The sequence below is a fragment of the Felis catus genome, chromosome A2 (assembly GCF_018350175.1).
Source record: "Felis catus isolate Fca126 chromosome A2, F.catus_Fca126_mat1.0, whole genome shotgun sequence".
NCBI classification, from domain to species: Eukaryota; Metazoa; Chordata; class Mammalia; order Carnivora; family Felidae; genus Felis; species Felis catus.
The window spans coordinates 82,468,837-82,486,135 of record NC_058369.1 but is presented as its reverse complement, the minus strand read 5'-3'; the positions used below and the strand labels follow the sequence as shown (position 1 = coordinate 82,486,135).

At 35.9% G+C, this 17,299-nt stretch overlaps 1 protein-coding gene across 7 annotated transcripts in view; it reads right to left on the bottom strand.

The window, feature by feature from the left end:
* Window positions 1-17,299, bottom strand: part of PHTF2 (putative homeodomain transcription factor 2) — a 128,057-nt gene that overhangs the window by 84,926 nt on the left and 25,832 nt on the right. For all 7 annotated transcript variants that reach the window (XM_023250299.2, XM_023250301.2, XM_023250300.2 and 4 more), the window contains exon 2: window positions 9,998-10,077. In XM_023250299.2, the coding sequence (XP_023106067.1) occupies window positions 9,998-10,042 (45 nt within the window). In that variant the 5' untranslated portion in view covers window positions 10,043-10,077. The remainder of the gene's footprint in view (window positions 1-9,997; window positions 10,078-17,299) is intronic.

Here is a 17,299-nt window from a genome sequence, read left to right as displayed (position 1 = left end):
TGGAACTGAAGGGTATTATGCTAATTGAAATTAGTCAGTCACAGAAAGACAAAAATCATATGACTTCACTCATACAAGGACTTTAAGAGACAAAACAGATGAACATAAGGGAAGGGAAACAAAAATAATATAAAAACAGGGAGGGGGACAAAACAGAAGAGACTCATAAATATGGAGAACAAACTCGAGGTTACTGGAGGGGCTGTGGGAGGGGGATGGGCTAAATGAGTAAGAGGCACTAAGGAATCAATTCCTGAAATCATCGTTGCACTATATGCTAACTAATTTGGATGTAAAATTTAAAAAAGAAAAAAGAAAATAAAAAAAAAAAAAGAACTTTTTGTAAAGAGTCAAAAATAAAACAAAGCTTGGTCATTTAAAAAAAGGTACCCAGAAAGTTCACCCAGCAGTGTAGTATGGGCCTGCAAATACCATGTAAAGTTAGGTGGCATTAAATGTAAGAAACTGTATCTATCCTTCTATTTATTTAATCTATCCACTTTATTTTTTTGAGAGAGAGAGAGAGAAAATACAAGTAGGGGAAAGGGGTAGAGGGAGGGAGGAAGAAAGAGAGAGAGAGAGAGTCAGTCCTAAGTAGGCTCCATGCTCAGCAAGAAGCCCAACTCAGGGCTAGATCCCAAGATCCTGGGATCATGACCTGAGCTGAAATCAAGAGTCAGATGCTCAACTGACTAAGCCACCCAGGTGCCCCAATCTATCTATCCACTTTTTAATGTATCATTTGTTTTGTTTATTCCCCAAACACCTCTTGCCAAAAAAGAAGAAAATGATCTCAGATAAATAATGACATATGCTGAGAAAAAAACTATTTGTGCTAGAAATTAAAGCAAAGGATAAAGGAGACAGCAATTAAATGCAAGTACAGAATACAAAAACACACAAAAGATTAACCACTTCTTTTAATGTTTTTCTATTTTAATAGACACAAAAATGTTAGTTTACAAGAACTACTAACCAAAACCTTTAATTAACCAAATATATTATTAACAACAACACTCCATATTTAGTGAAAGAGAACATAAGGCACAGGAACTGGTATTTAGCAATATTTACTGAATACCTACTATACACCAACACTGTACCTGGTGTTTACATGTTATCTCATTTACTCATCATAGCAATCTTTAAGGATTCTCATCTCAGTATTATAGACAAAGAAACTAAAACTCAGTACAGTTAAGAAACTAGTGTTGTACATAATTAGCCCCAAATACAAGTTCCTGAAGCATCAAAGAGATTGATAATTGTTCAAAAGTCTGTAGCAAATATAGAAAAAAATAGAAAAAAAAAGTTCTCATACATTTAATTCAATAAGAGTTTAAATTTTTAAAACTTCATAGTTTGGGGGCACCTGGTGTGGCTCTGTTGGTTAAGTGTCCTACTCTTGATTTCAGCTCAGGTCATGATCTCACAAGATTGAGCCCCATGTAGGGCTCTGAGCTGACAGTGAGGAGCCTGCTTGGGATTCTCTCTCTCTCTCTCTCTCTCTCTCTCTCTCTCTCTCTCTCTCTGTCTCCCTCTCCTCCCCTCACTTTCTGCCCTTCCCTGCTCCCATGTACATGCGTGCATGCTCTTTCAAAAGAAATAAGCTTTGAAAAAGAAATAAATAAAACTCCATACTTTAACTCAACTGACACAGTTTTACATCTGAAACAACAGATTAATATTTTAAACACATTTAAATATTTACTTTTATATATAAAATTGTTTGGTTCTAATATAAACAATTGGCATTTTAAGAAACAGTCAAAATTGATCAAAAAGTAGATCTGGTGACCCTTAAAGATTAGAACATTGAAAAATATACACTGTGGTTTAACTTACATGCAGTTTTAAAGGGAAAGAATGTTATTACTATCTATGATAATTAAGACAATAAACCTCATATAATTAGATTAAATAAAGAACACAAATATCTATGTATTTATTAAGAACTGGAAGCAGAAAATTGTGTTGAATTCTATAGAAACTTCTTCCTTAACATTTCATATGGGAGGAGCTAAGTGATCACAATCTTAACTTTTAAGAATATAAAGAAAATAGTGAGGATCCTGATCTTCTTCTACTCAGTACAATACTGGTGGTCTAGGACACAGCTAAACAAAAGGACATAAATAAAGCTACACATCTCCACACTGAATCCACTCAAACCAATCATATGCTTTAGACATACTTCTGTAGTGGGGAAAAAAACCACATGTCTTCCCAGAACTTTGGAATGTTACCTCACTTGAAAATAGGGTCTTTGCAGGTGTAATTGATTAAGGATCTCAAGATGAAATCATTCTGAATTTAGAGCAGATCTAAATCCACTGACTGGTGTCCTTATAAGAAGAGTCAAGAAGACAACATGAAGATGGAGGAAGAGATTGGAATGATGCATCAGAAAACTAAGGATTGTGTTCATTAGAAGCCAGAAGAGGGACACCTGGGTGGCTCAGCCAGTTAAACAGCCAACTTTGGCCCAGGTCACGATCTCATGGTTCATGAGTTTGAGCCCTACATCAGGCTCTGCACTGACAGTGTGGAGCCTGCTTAGGATTCTCTCTCCCTCTTTCTGTCCCTCCCCCATTTGTGTGCTCTCTCTCAAAATAAATAAACTTAAAAAAAAAAAAAAGCTAGAAGAGGCCCATGGGGCAATTTCTCCCTCAAGCCTCCCTACAGAGGGAACCAGCCCTGCTGACACTCTGATTTTGGACTTCCGGCCTCCTGAACTGTGAAAAAAAAATAACTTCTGTTGTTTTAAGCAACCCAGTTTGTGGTCCTTTGTTACAAAAGCCCCAGGAAACTTATAAAACTTCTTATAGTGTCTTGATATAACCACTGAGTTAATCCACTTCATTATCACAATAAATGAAACCATGAAAACAGAAACAGAAGCACTCTGAAAAATAAATGCTTTTAAATGTGAGGCAGTGCTATCACATCACCACCATCATCATCATCATCACTATCATTACTGTTGTTAAATCAACAGATATATATGTATAACACTAACCATCTTTTTTTAAAAAAAATGTGTATCTCCTCACTTTCACATTAGAAGTCATCTAAAAATAAACTCTCAAATTAAACAAGAAAATTTTATAGTAAAAGTTTCTTCAGTCTGTTTTTCAAAGCTATGTTAGTACAGAAGGATGAGTGACCTGAAAGTCAGTAGACCTGAGTTTTGGTTTTATAACTAATTCATGACTATGATCAAGTTATTAGATCTACAGGCATCAGGTATCTTACCTATAAAGCAAAAAGTTTAACAGAAACCAGATGATCTCTAAAGTCAAACTATCATGACTACTGCACAGCATAGTTTCTTTCTTCCTTATAACTAAAACTAAAACTAAAACTCAAATTATTTATGCTATAAATACCCGAACTGGAAATGGATAAAGGTGGAAAATCAAGGACTTCATGACTAAAACGGGGAGAAAAACCTTAAGTGAAAAGGCAAATATTTGAGCAACTAAACTAACCAATCTATTTCTGGTAGGACAAGTCTTATTTTTGGCAAGTAAGTGACATTAAAAAGGAAGAAGTGGAAAACATGATCAGTGACTGAAGCAAGGACAGTTGAAGTTTATAAGTTACACTTAATCATGATTTTATGGTATGAGTGTTAGACAACAAACGTCAACAAATACCCACTGTTTTAACATTGAATATTAGAAGCCTGACATTTTACATTTCTCATTTACAAGTAAGAATCTTTTTTTAGCTTCATGAGAATTTTTAGAATCCATGAAATAAAGCACTCTGATAAGTTTGGGGAGCAATTCATCTGATAAGTATGGTGAATATGAAGTAATAATAATAGAAATAATTCTCATTTATTGAAGGCTTACCCTGTGTGGAGCACTTTGCTTAACATTTTACATATATCATCAGTTACTCGTAAAATAAATACAAAAAATGGTATTTATGTACATGAAGAAAGTGAAATTCAGAGACATTAAGCAACCTGTACAAAATCATACTGGCTTTCAAGAACAAGGATTCAAATCTCAGCTTTCTAACCCCAAAATCTATGTTCTTGTTACCCATTAAGATACACAGCTTTGCACAGTGGTCACCCTCAACAAGGGCAGGTTGTGACTGAGAGGGAGGGATGAAAGTTTTGTAGATCTGGTTAACATTCTGTTTCTTGATCTGAGTTGTTTCATAAACAAGACACAAACAGTCCTAAACACAAACAGGTGTTCAGTTTGTAAAAATTCATGAAGCTGAACACTTAAAATCTGTGTGGTCTTCTGAGTATGTTACACCTCAATAAAATGTATATATATTGCCTCTGCATTAGTCAGAACTTTCTGTTTTGCAAGTAAAAATCCAATTCACACTAGCATCAGCAAAAAGGGGGGGGGAGGGGTTATTGGCTGACATGGGTAAACAACTCCAAGTTTGGAGTGAAGTTAATCTTGGGGTGAAGTGAATCCAGGGACTAGAGCGCTATGCTGGCCTGTGGTTGTCTCTTTTTTTCCCTATTATTTCTGACCTGCTCTGGTGCTGTCTCATTGTCTTCTGCCTGCTGCAGACTTTCAATCCTTCTAGTGCCTTGAAAGAAGCAACAGGGTCTTTTTCATCACCTCTAGTTAAAAATAAAAGGTTTGGGGGAGCCTGGGTGGCTCAACCTCTTGATTTTGGTTCAGGTCATGATCCCTTATCTCCTGAGTTCAAGACCCTCATCTGTGCTATAACAGCGCAGAGCCTGCTTGAGATTCTCTCTCCTTCTATCTCTGCCCCTCCCCAGCTTACATGTGTACGTGCTCGCACTCACTCTCTCTCTCCCTCAAAAATAAATACATTTTTAAAAATAAGTAAGTAAAATTACATTAAATATTTAATGGTACATATGAGAATATGGTTCAGGAAAAAAAAACTTAGAAGAGGAAAAGTAATAAACCCATTTGTCTGAGGCTCAGTACTTCAATTTAACAGCCCAATACTAATGGAAATCTATTCTGGTTTCTCCAATTACCATTCTTGAGGCATTAATTTTTCTTCTGAATTAGTGACTGAATATTATTTTTTTCAGTAGGGACTTTCAAATTATTCATGACTATGGATGGCTACAATAGTACCAAATGAAGTTTAAAATAAGATGTTAAAAGAACTTTTAAAAATTTCAAAATAAATCATGCAGAGAATAATTTATTTAAAGGTACCCTGACATCATCTAATTAGATTTAATACTTTAAAACTTTTGTTTTTATTTTCTCCTCGAAATTTCACATCTGATATTACAGTTCATGTTCACAACAGTCCACAGATCAAGTCATGGTCTTTGGGGTTAGCTAGTGCTCAGTACTCAAAACAAAAATATAAAAATGTCACCATTTTTAAGTGGAAAAGGTGACACTAAAGTGAGTTACAACTAAATATACACATGTTCAAGAAAATGAAGCTGAACATTTCTTTTTTTAAAAGAAATTTTTTTTAATGTTTATTTATTTTTGAGAACGCACGCGCGCGTGCACACACACACACACACACACACACACACACGCATGCAAGTGGGGGAGGGGCAGAGAGAGAGGGAGACACAGAAACCAAAGCAGGCTCCAGGCTCTGAGCTGTCAGCACAGAGCCCAACAGGCGGGGCTCAAACTCATGGACAGCGAGATCATGACCTGAGCTGAAGTCAGACACTTAACCAGCTGAGTTACCCAGGTGCCCCTGAACATTTCTTGGTTTTATTTATAGCAATACTTCCTACTATAAGCTGAATACCACTGAATGATAGGTCACAAAAATTAAAGAATGTTAAAATACTAATGTTTTAAAAATTATCTAATTGAAGACTTAGAGGGTTCAAATCAGATGCGAAAATTTTATTGTGTTTCTATATTATATACACTTTTCTGGCAATAAGATCCTGAGAATTTGGAAAGTTCATCACAATTTCAAAGAGATGTATGACTGAAAAGCAGCTGAGAATGATTATCAAGTTAATGTAGTGAGTGGTAAGCGAAACTCAAATGAAGTTATTTGCCCATGGTCATATAATCAGCAAGTATCATATCAGCATCAGCAGTCAAGCCTTCTTTTCACTGAAACTTAAACACCTGTAAAAGGACTTTTTAAATAAATACGTATTTAAGAAAAAACCAAATCTGTATGACCTAAGAGGAGTGAAGGGAACTCTCAGGCAGATGGTAAAAGAAAACTCAAAATGGATAAAGGACCTGAATGTGAGACAGGAAACCATCAAAACCCTAGAAGAGAAAGCAGGAAAAAACCTGTCTGACCTCAGCCGCAGCAATTTCTTACTTGACACAACCCCAAAGGCAAGGGAATTAAAAGCAAATATGAACTACTAGGACCTCATGAAGATAAAAAGCTTCTGCACTGCAAAGGAAACAATCAACAAAACTAAAAGGCAACCAACGGAATGGGAAAAGATATTTGCAAATGACATATCGGACAACGGGCTAGTATCCAAAACCTATAAAGAGCTCACCAAACTCCACACCCGAAAAACAAATAACCCAGTGAAGAAATGGGCAGAAAACATGAATAGACACTTCTCTAAAGAAGACATCTGGATGATCAACAGACACATGAAAAGATGCTCAACATCGCTCCTCATCAGGGAAATACAAATCAAAACCACACTCAGATATCACCTCACGCCAGTCAGAGTGGCCAAAATGAACAAATCAGGAGACTCTAGATGCTGGAGAGGATGTGGAGAAACGGGAACCCTCTCGCCCTGTTGGTGGGAATGCAAACTGGTGCAGCCACTCTGGAAAACAGTGTGGAGGTTCCTCAAAAAATTAAAACTAGACCTACCCTACGACCCAGCAATAGCACTGCTAGGAATTTACCCAAGGGATACAGAAGTACTGATGCATAGGGGCACTTGTACCCCAATGTTTATAGCAGCACTCTCAACAACAGCCAAATTATGGAAAGAGCCTAAATGTCCTTCAACTGATGAATGGATAAAGCAATTGCGGTTTATATACACAATGGAATACTACGTGGCAATGAGAAAGAATGAAATATGGCCTTTTGTAGCAATGTGGATGGAACTGGAGACTGTTATGCTAAGTGATATAAGTCACACAGAGAAAGACAGATACCATATGCTTTCACTCTTATGGGGATCCTGAGAAACTTAACAGAATCCCATGGGGAGGGGTGAAGGAAAAAAAAAAAAAAGAGGTTAGAGAGGAAGGAAGCCAAAACATAAGAGACTCTTAAAAACTGAGAACAAACTGAGGGTTGATGGGGGGTAGGAGGAAGGGGAGAGTAGATGATGGGTAGTGAGGAGGGCACCTGCTGGGATGAGCACTGGGTGTTGTACGGAAACCAATTTGACAATAAATTTCATATTCAAAACAAAACAAAACAAAACAAAACAAAACAGAACAAAACACCAAGAGGGCAGATGAGAGGTGTGACATGAGAACAATCCCCCCAGAATGGAAGAGAAGGACAGAGAATTCTAGGAGGTCATTCCCAAAGGGGGGTTTGTGGGGGGAGGCAAAGAACTACTAGAATATTTGAATATGACTGACTACAACAAAAGGAATTTTATAGTTCTATCAGACTTTGGAGAATTAGAAAAATTAAGGAAAAGGAGGAAAAAGTTGCACAGACAGAAAATATCAGAGTATATGGCATGACATAGCTCTAAACAACACATACACAAACAGAAGCTCTACATAGTGATTTCACCAAAATTTGTAGTCATTGGGAGGATTCGGGTAAGGAATACTGGTTGAGGGGGGACTCATAAAAAAGCTAAATCTTTATCATACAGTCAGAAATCAACAAGCAACATCTATAATGAAATAAGAAAGGGCCAAGTTTAAAACATAAATACCATTTTAAAAAAAGCAGTGTAATTTAATAGGGCACTAATGCATTTTGAACAGAACAATTCTTTGTTGTATTGGGCTATGTTAGAATACAGATAAGGAAACTAAGGCCTGTGGACCAAATCTAACCCACTGCCTGTTTTTGTAAATTAATTTTTATTGGAACACAGCCATACTCATTCATTCATTCATTTATGTACTGTCTATGGCTGCTTTTGTACCATAGAACAGCAGAACTGAATAGCTGTCACAGATACGTATGACTCTCAAAGCCTAAAATATTTACTATATGGCCCTTTACAGAAAAAGTCTGCCAACGCTTGTTTAGAGTATTGCATGACATTTAGTATTCTGATTTCTAACCCACAAATATCAGCATTCTCCCAAAAGTAATTAAGAAAACCAAAACTTCACACCCCACATTTGTAACCCATCCTTCCTAACTCCCTACCAGCGATGAGGAGTAGTAGAACTTTGGTTTCAGCTATAAAGAATGTAAAATCATTGCCTCTGGGGAGCAAAGCTCAGAGGTTGGGTAAGGACAGGGAAAGGTAGTAGTGGTGGCTATTTTTTTTTTCCCAATTAGCCCAGAAACATTAATTTTTCAAAGTAGTCACATGTATTTCTTCAAGACAATTAAATTTAAAAGCAAAATTTAAAAATAGAGCAAATAAAATCTGGTTAATGGTTCTGGTGACTCAGTAACATAAAATGTGTGATTACATTTGCTAGATATAATTTGTGACATCTGTTATGGTTGCTCTGGAGAATTTTTTGGTTGCACATATCTAAAGCTGCTAGGTAAATGACCCGCAGATAAGAAGGGTATTAGTGAGCTAACTGAATGCGAGTGTAATATTTCAAACTCTCCGTTACCAAGAAAGGACAGTAAATCTAGCATGTTCTACAAATGATCTTCAGTGAAGTTCGAAATGTTTAACATAAAAAACCAGATAGATAAAATGCTTAGTAAACATTACTAACTCTCATAATAAGTAGGCATTAACAGAAAAGCTTTCAAGGATTTATGTAGGAAATAAAAAAAAATAAAAAATAACTTTTAGTTTCATTATTCAGTTTTAAGTTGAATGGAAGTTTAAAGGTAAAGATGACATGAATACAGGACTACAAAAGACAGAATTAATAGTATGATCAATGTCAATACTTCCAATTCAGTACCTTATATGAAACATGTGATCCTGTATATCTGTGGCATGTTCTACACAGAAGAGAAACACATCCAAAGACAGACTGTATTCTCAGGTTTGCTTAATCTTGAAAGCACTCTAATTACCATTTCCAATTCAAGTAAACTTACAAATTGTCTGATTTTACCCCATATGAGAAAAGCTTTAAATATATAATTATATTTTGTTAATAGGGACTTGAATAAGGCATCAAAAATGTTTTAAACTATGAAAACAAACATAACTCACTATATACACTAAAAATCTAAAATACTACATATAACAACATACATTTTAAAGAGTCTAAACAACACTCTTTAGGAAAAAACACTTTATTTTCAAAAAAGACATTTATTCTCTTGCACTTCATAAAAATATTACATTGAAAGCTTATTTTGAAATATATAGAGGACACAGCTAGTTTAGTAGTTAGGACAATTAATCCTAAAACATCAAAATAAACATTTTACTATTTTGTTTGAAAAACACAGACCTCAAAGGTTTATTTTATTTTATTGAAAAGATTCAACTGTTGAGTTGAACTTACAAGAAACAGATTAAGACTATATTTTCTAGATATAAAAAGTTACAAAATTACAAGACTTCTGCTAACCTAGCTTTAAAAGAAGTTAATGCAAGAAAAATTTAATGCTTTTATAAAATGCTAATTATATTCAAAGTCCTGGAAATCTGGCTTATATTATAACTGAAAATAATTAATCTAGCTACTTTAATAATGTGGAGTAAAAAGTGGAGAAAAACACTGTGAAGCATCATCTTTCTAATTTCTTTAGAAATAAAATTAGCACAAGAAAAACCAAAATGCTCCCATTCCACTCAAAAGATCCTGAAATCTATATATCATTATTTCAGGTAATATTTGACATAAATCCATAGCACCTTAAGAAAAAGCATGCATTTTTAGAATAAAAATATTTAAAAGGTTGAAAGCTTTGACGATCAACTTACCTTCTTTTGATACCAGACTATAGCATCTGTGACTTTGGACGCCATTTATTCCACTGAAATCACACATTCGTCATTTTAGGCTGTGCAAGAGAGAAAAACACACAGACGACTTTATTTCCACCGTCCAAAATGAGACTAAACAACACGCGAACATAGCACTCTGGTTACTTGCAGAGCAAGGGGTGTATGACTATACTTGTATTACACCCTTCCTCATTACTATTTTAGCAACAGGTTCTCTTAAGTAAACAAAAATCAGTTGCCATAATAAAAGGATCTTTCTAAGAGAATGTAACACTTGAATTTTCTAACAAGATGGATTTTTTTAAATAAGCCTTTTAAATAAATTTCAGAATTTCCCAGGTTATACTGGAACTTCTTCATTTAAAAGTAGAAATCCATTCATTCACTCAGTAACAGATCAGTTTTGCTACAGTTCCTATCTAGGAACTAGTGCCAATTACTGTTGCTAGAGGATGGCTTGATAAAGATGCCAAAGTTTATAATCATATTTAATGTTCCCTGGTACTCAGTAAACACAACTTCGAACTAAAATCAAATAACTGGAGAAACTTAACTAATTTATGTTAAATACTAAACTGATATTAGGGTTAGTTACAGAGGAATAATTAAACACTTCCCAGATATCAGTCTGCTAATCTTCAGAAATTTACCACAGACCATTTCATAAGCATCTTGTGTGTGTTTGTCTAAAAGAGTTTTGGATTCAAAACTTAATGGTTCCTTAGCCCTGGACAGAATTAATTCCAGGCTGATTCCAGTTAACTCTGGAATACTTCTTTAGTCATAAGACCAGGCTGGCATGGAGGGTATGGTGTTAAGGATGAGCCTAAACAGGTTCAAACACAAACACTTGCCCCAGAACTCATTACAAACCAGGATCATCTAAGGCTACAGAGGATGTCAGGGAAATCCTGGGAGTAAAGTACCCTAGTGAGCACATGCAGGTCTGCAACTATAGAGATGCTACTGCTACAGAGTCTGCCCAGAGTAAACAAAATACCAGGTTTACAAATCATTCTTGGAAGCATATGAGGATTCAAATATAAAGAAAATTACTATCCACAAGTTCAAATGTTCAGATGATCAGTCTCTAAATAAAATTTAAGGCAGAATTTACTTGATGTATTTTTGACAGTGTTATAAACCAGATTGTTTTATTATCTTTCCTACGATAATAATAATTCCATCTTTAACTGACCAAATTCAACCAAACTATGTTTTGAAATTCTGGACAAACGGAGGAGCATAGAGTCTAAATACCTGAATTCAAATACTGTCTTCCACTATCTGGTATGATATTGAAAAAGCAACTTAATCTCTCTAACCTGTTTCTTTCACTAGTACAATAGGAATGACTATCTGTTCATCCCTTGGAGGGTTTTGTGACTGATAAGATGATATACATAAAATGCCTACCAGAGTCCAGCACGTAGAACAGATGTTAATTATGATTATTTTTATTATTAATTTTATATTTAAAAATCCTGCAAGCCAAGAACTGGGAAATGTTTATATTTCCTTTTTTAAACATGACAAAAGGTTTAGAGAAGGAATACCTGTAATCAGTTTTTGTTGACATTTAAAATAAAAATAGCTACCAGACTATCATAAAATCACAATGTCAATTTCCAACTACATGCACATGGGAGTATTTAGAGATTTCAAAGTTCACCGCCACTGAAGTTAGTCAGGTATGGCTACTTCCATTTTTCTCACCAGGGTTTTTGGGGAAGCTTTCCCTTACTGATTTAAAATCTCTCATTTTGGGGGCGCCTAGGTGGCTCAGTCATTTGATTGTCTGACTCTTGATTTAGCCTCAGGTCATGATTGATCCCAGGGTTATGGGATCTAGCCTTGAGTCGGGCTCTGTGCTGGGCATGGAGCCTGCTTGGGATTCTCTCTCTCTCTCCCTCTGCCCCTTTTCCCATTCGTTCTCTCTAACTCTCTCTCTCTCTCTTTCCCTAATTAAAAAAAACAAAATTAAAAACATTTAAAAAAATAAATTCAGGGTGCCTAGGTGGCTCAGTCAGTTAAAGCGTCCAACTTAGGCTCAGGTCATGATCTCAGAGTTTGTGGGTTCGAGCCCCATATTGGGCTCTGTGCTGACAGCTCAGAGTCTGGAGCCTGCTTAGGATTCTGCGTCTCCCTCACTTTCTGCCCCTCTCCCACTCATGCTCTCATCCTCTCTCTCTCTCTCTCAAAAATGAATAAACACTAAAAAATAAAATAAATAAAATAAAATAAAATAAAATAAAATAAAAATAAAATCTCCCATTTTTTTTTCCTAGACATCTCTGAGAGTAGTTCATTAGCTTCAACACATTTCATTCTAGAAGTTTTTTCCATTCATTCTCCCCTCTCCTGCCCTTCACCTTTGCCAAATGCAAAAGCAGAAAAAATGGTACAAAAACTATGAGAATCTCAACCTTTCACTTTAACCTCCTTTCACTTTACCTAATCTTTATTGACAAAAATTCCAGATTATCTACCAAGATAAAAGATCCTCTCTCCTAATCCTCCAGGAGTGCAAATAATATGCATTTCATATACAAAATGAGAAAGGATTTTTTATTCACTCCATCTATTAAATGTATGAGATATTTAATATATTTGGGGAATCTTTAAGTGGTTACATATAAACAGTAATAACTTTTTTAAAAAAAGCTTCAATGAAAGTGAGGAAAACATTGCCTCCTTCAAATAAAATGATCTAAAAGATTATTTTTTAATATACTTTGGTTCACACCAAGCTACACTTAGAAATAAATTTTGAAAATCATTTATAACAGGACACAAAGTATATGAAATGTTATAAACATTTTATTTGTATTTCTTTGGATCTACAGAAATAAAAAGTCAATCTACCTTTTTTTTTTAAACAAGCCTTTCCTCAGTAATGGCAAGGTTTGTTCTGCAAACTCATTTAATAGTTTTTCCATTGTGTCAACAGCCTTTCAGTGACACAAGTGGCTCATACCTATTTTTAAAACAGGTTTTACAGCATGCTGAGATAGATTTCTGAATTGGACATCTGAAAAAGTACACTCAGAGACATCCAAATTTCATATAACAAGAATAAGTCAACAAACGATTTCATGAATAATTAAGATGATTCTAACAGTCCAGAAACACAGGTTTACAGTCTCTATCATATTGATAGTTCATGCTGTTTTTAATGCTACATTATGACACTAAAGTTAATTTACAGACAAAAAGAGTGGCATAGAAAGCTTACTGGGTACCGTGAATTGAGAATCTTAATCTTTTTTGATCAACTGATCTCAGAGAAGGATGGGTATTAAGATATAGAAATAATCCAATTATAAACCACAGAGCTAACTGCAGACATAACATTTAAATATCGGTATAGACAGTGACTCTGAGCTAATTCTCTCCTTAACACTGCTTTAATCATTATACCTTGTCAAAACACCTGAAAATACTTTACTATGTCAAGGACAACGCAAAATGCATTTATGATGCCAAAGCCCAGTGTAGAGAAAAAGGACGACTACAAAGAGATCGTATGTTGAGTCCACCTTTATAAAATCTCACTATCACAAATATAGTAATGCCCAAGGGTATTCTTTGTAGCTTAAAAAAAAAAAAGGGGGGGGGGGAGGTTTTTAACTATTCCCTATGTTAGAACAAAACCCAGTCTATCAAAGACTAGGGGCGCCTGGGTGGCCGAGTCAGTTAATCGTCTGACTTCAGCTTAGGTCATGATCTCATGGTTGGAGAGTTGAGCCCCGTGTTGGACTCTGTGCTGACAGCTAAGAGCCTGGAGCCTGCTTTGGATTCTGTGTCTTCCTCTCTCTCTCTTTGCCCCTCTGTGTGCCCCTCTGGCTCACACTCTGTCTCTCTTTCTCTCTCTCAAAAATAAACATTAAAAAAATGTTAAAAAAAAAAAAGAAAAAAAAAACAAAACCAACAAACCCAGTCTATCAAACACTACAAATGTTATAAGGAACTTCTCTCATTATTCTGAAACAAACTTCTCTGCTTTACCATGGTTCTCACCATGCTCCAAAACAACTCATTCATGCCCACCCCTGACGCTTCGCCTGTGCTGTTATTCTCATTCCTTTTCTCCACTCATCCATCCTCTTCAATCAGTTAGAATCCTACTTACTCTAAGATGAAGCTTCTTACAAGTGTTCACTTGGACAAAAAGTGCTGAAGCTTGATGTCTCTTTCAGACTGGTCTGTACTAATAAATCTGGTATTTAAATAAAAATGAAAAGCAGTATAGCCACATGTCACTTGATTACATGTAAACACTGTAAAGGAAAAAAACAGATGCATCTTTCTTCCTTTGTGTCTCTAAATACCCAGTACTTTAAAATAGGCGTAGAGGAAGTAGAGCAGAGAAAAAGCAATGACTAAGCATCAGGAGAATTGGGTTCTAGATCCAAGTTCTGACGCTAAATGAGATGTGCTTTTGAATTAGTTACTGAGTTCTCTGGGCCTTAGTTTCTCACTAGTGCCATCTAGCCAAACATTCCACAACTCAATAAAGACTAAACAACTAACAATTCTAATAATGTACAGGAGTTTCTCTGCATTCCTTTACTAACTCACCCCAAAACACGACCATTAGTTAAACCAGTGTTACATAAATGGAACTTAACATAATAAAACTTTTAGACAAAATGGAACACGGGTTATTTTTAAAAGGCAGTTTTGGGGCGCCTGGGTGGCGCAGTCGGTTAAGCGTCCGACTTCAGCCAGGTCACGATCTCACAGTCCGTGAGTTCGAGCCCCGCGTCAGGCTCTGGGCTGATGGCTCGGAGCCTGGAGCCTGTTTCCGATTCTGTGTCTCCCTCTCTCTCTGCCCCTCCCCCGTTCATGCTCTGTCTCTCTCTGCCCCAAAAATAAATAAACGTTGAAAAAAAAAAATTAAAAAAAAAAAAGGCAGTTTATGCAAATCTCCTCAGACCCTGATTTCATTATTAGTCTGTTCAACAACCTTGTATCACTGTCTACTGCCTTTACAAACCTATTTAGACCCTCTACCCTTTAGAATTAGACTTTTTAAAATCTCACCCTAACCAACTTACCAACATTACTGCTATCATCTTCTCATACACCCTATTTCATTCATTCATTCCTTTATTCATGCACTCATTTATTTATTTACAACCAGGATGGTTAGCATATAGTGCAATAATGATTTCAGGAGTAGAATCCAGTGATTCATCCCCTACATATAACACCCAGTGCTCATCACAAGTGTCCTCCTTAATGCCCCTTGCCCATTTAGCCCATCCTCTCACCCACAACCCCTCCAGCAACTCTGTCTGTTCTCCATATTTAAGAGTCTTTTACATGGGGCACCTGGGTGGCTCAGTCGGTTAAGTGTCAGACTCTTGATTTCAGCTCAGGTCGTGATCTCACCGCTTGAGGGATTGAGCCCCGTGTTGGGCTCCAAACTGACAGTATGAAGCTTGCTTGGGATCCTCTCTCTCTCTGCTCTCCCCTGCTTATTCTTCCTCTCTCTCTCAAAATAAATAAATAAACTTAAAAAAGAGTCTCTTATGTTTTGTCGCCCTCTCTGTTTTTATATTATTTTTGCTTCCCTTATGTTCATCTGTTTTCATACATCTTGTTTCAACCACACCATATTTCCTACACTTTTCCACCTCTGTGTCAAAATTAACACTTCTCTTTACAAAACAAGGGGGATTTCCAGAAGGCATCCTAAATTCCACTTTCTCTATAAGTTTCTCCCAAATTTCTCCACTAAAGATTTCTCATCCTGTTCTATGTTCCCATTATACTTAGTGTATACTCTGTGTACTTGTTGATATGTGGCCCCGTCCCATCTATAAATTTTTTGAGAGCAGTCCAATGTTGTCATTATCTCTGAATTCTCATAATAGCTTTTTTTGTATATATTAAACACGATGTTTACCAACCAAATCTAAAAACTGCTAATGAAAGCACACCCACAGATGAGTCCATTTAAGGACCACAATTGAAAATTCTACCCATCCAACTCCTGCACTACTGTGACACGTGCATAAATACAGAAACATACTCTTTCCTAACACTAAGAGGTATAAGAATATTGTGAAGTATAATAAATATGGCTTATTTACTGACATATCAATCAACAAATATATAAATATTTGTAGATTGAAAAAGTATAATGAAAAGGAGTTAAAGTCAAACCTGCCAACTCTAGTCTAACTTCATTCTTAAATGCTAAAATTAAATATAACTCAGTGACTTCCTCCACAGCTAAAATAAGCCTTTTTTTTTTTTTTTTTTTTTTTTTTTTTTTTTTTTTTGCTTCAGAAACTAGGAACAAAGCTGTTCTGACCTTAGGTAATGAATGCTAAAGTTCAAGTCAAAATTTGCTACACTGGTAGCAAAGTTGGGAAGACAGTGAAACTCTGGTAGAAGGAACATGGTATGGGCTGAAGGAAATCTACCAGCTTCAAGGCAGCTACTTTCTAATCATGGGACCCACAGATTGTTATAATTTCCTGCAAAATTTTAAATCTGGAATGAGGATACGATTTCAAAGAAATGTTGTGAAGAATAAATACCACACACTACATGTTTAAAGTTGTTTTCAATCTTAGGACAGGAAAATGAAATAGAAAATAAGGTCTAATAAAAAGAGCTATACACTTCCTCTTATACCAGTTCATAAAAAGAATATTTGGTTTTTTTTTAATTTTTTAACATTTATTTATTTTTGAGACAGAGACAGCATGAACGGGGGGAAGGTCAGAGAGAGAGGGAGACACAGAATCCGAAACAGGCTCCAGGGTCTGAGCTGTCAGCACAGAGCCTGATGCGGGGCTCGAACTCACGGACCGCGAGATCATGACCCGAGCTGAAGTCGATACTTAACCGACTGAGCCACCCAGGTGCCCCTAAAAAGAGTATTTGTAATTCTTATTTCCCTGCATGGAACCAGTGCATAGTCTGTATATTTGAGGCTGGAGGATAACACCTAATCTAAGAAGGAAAATTATAAGCACGCAACTCTCTAAATCTGTATTTACAAAAACATTTTGTGCTACTGTGAAATCCAAGAGAATCCCTAGAGTGATAGTTTTAATACTACCCACAAAGACCTCTTTGGAACTTCCTGATGGGTATAACCAACCCACCCTGTATGTCCCTTAATGCAACATTGTAAATTTCAGGGTTTCTTAACCTTAGCATATACCCACATCATCTCTATTTCTTGAGCATTTGGGGGGCTTTTCTTTTTTTTTTTTTTTTTTAAAGTACTTAATATTTTTGACTGTTGTACCACTT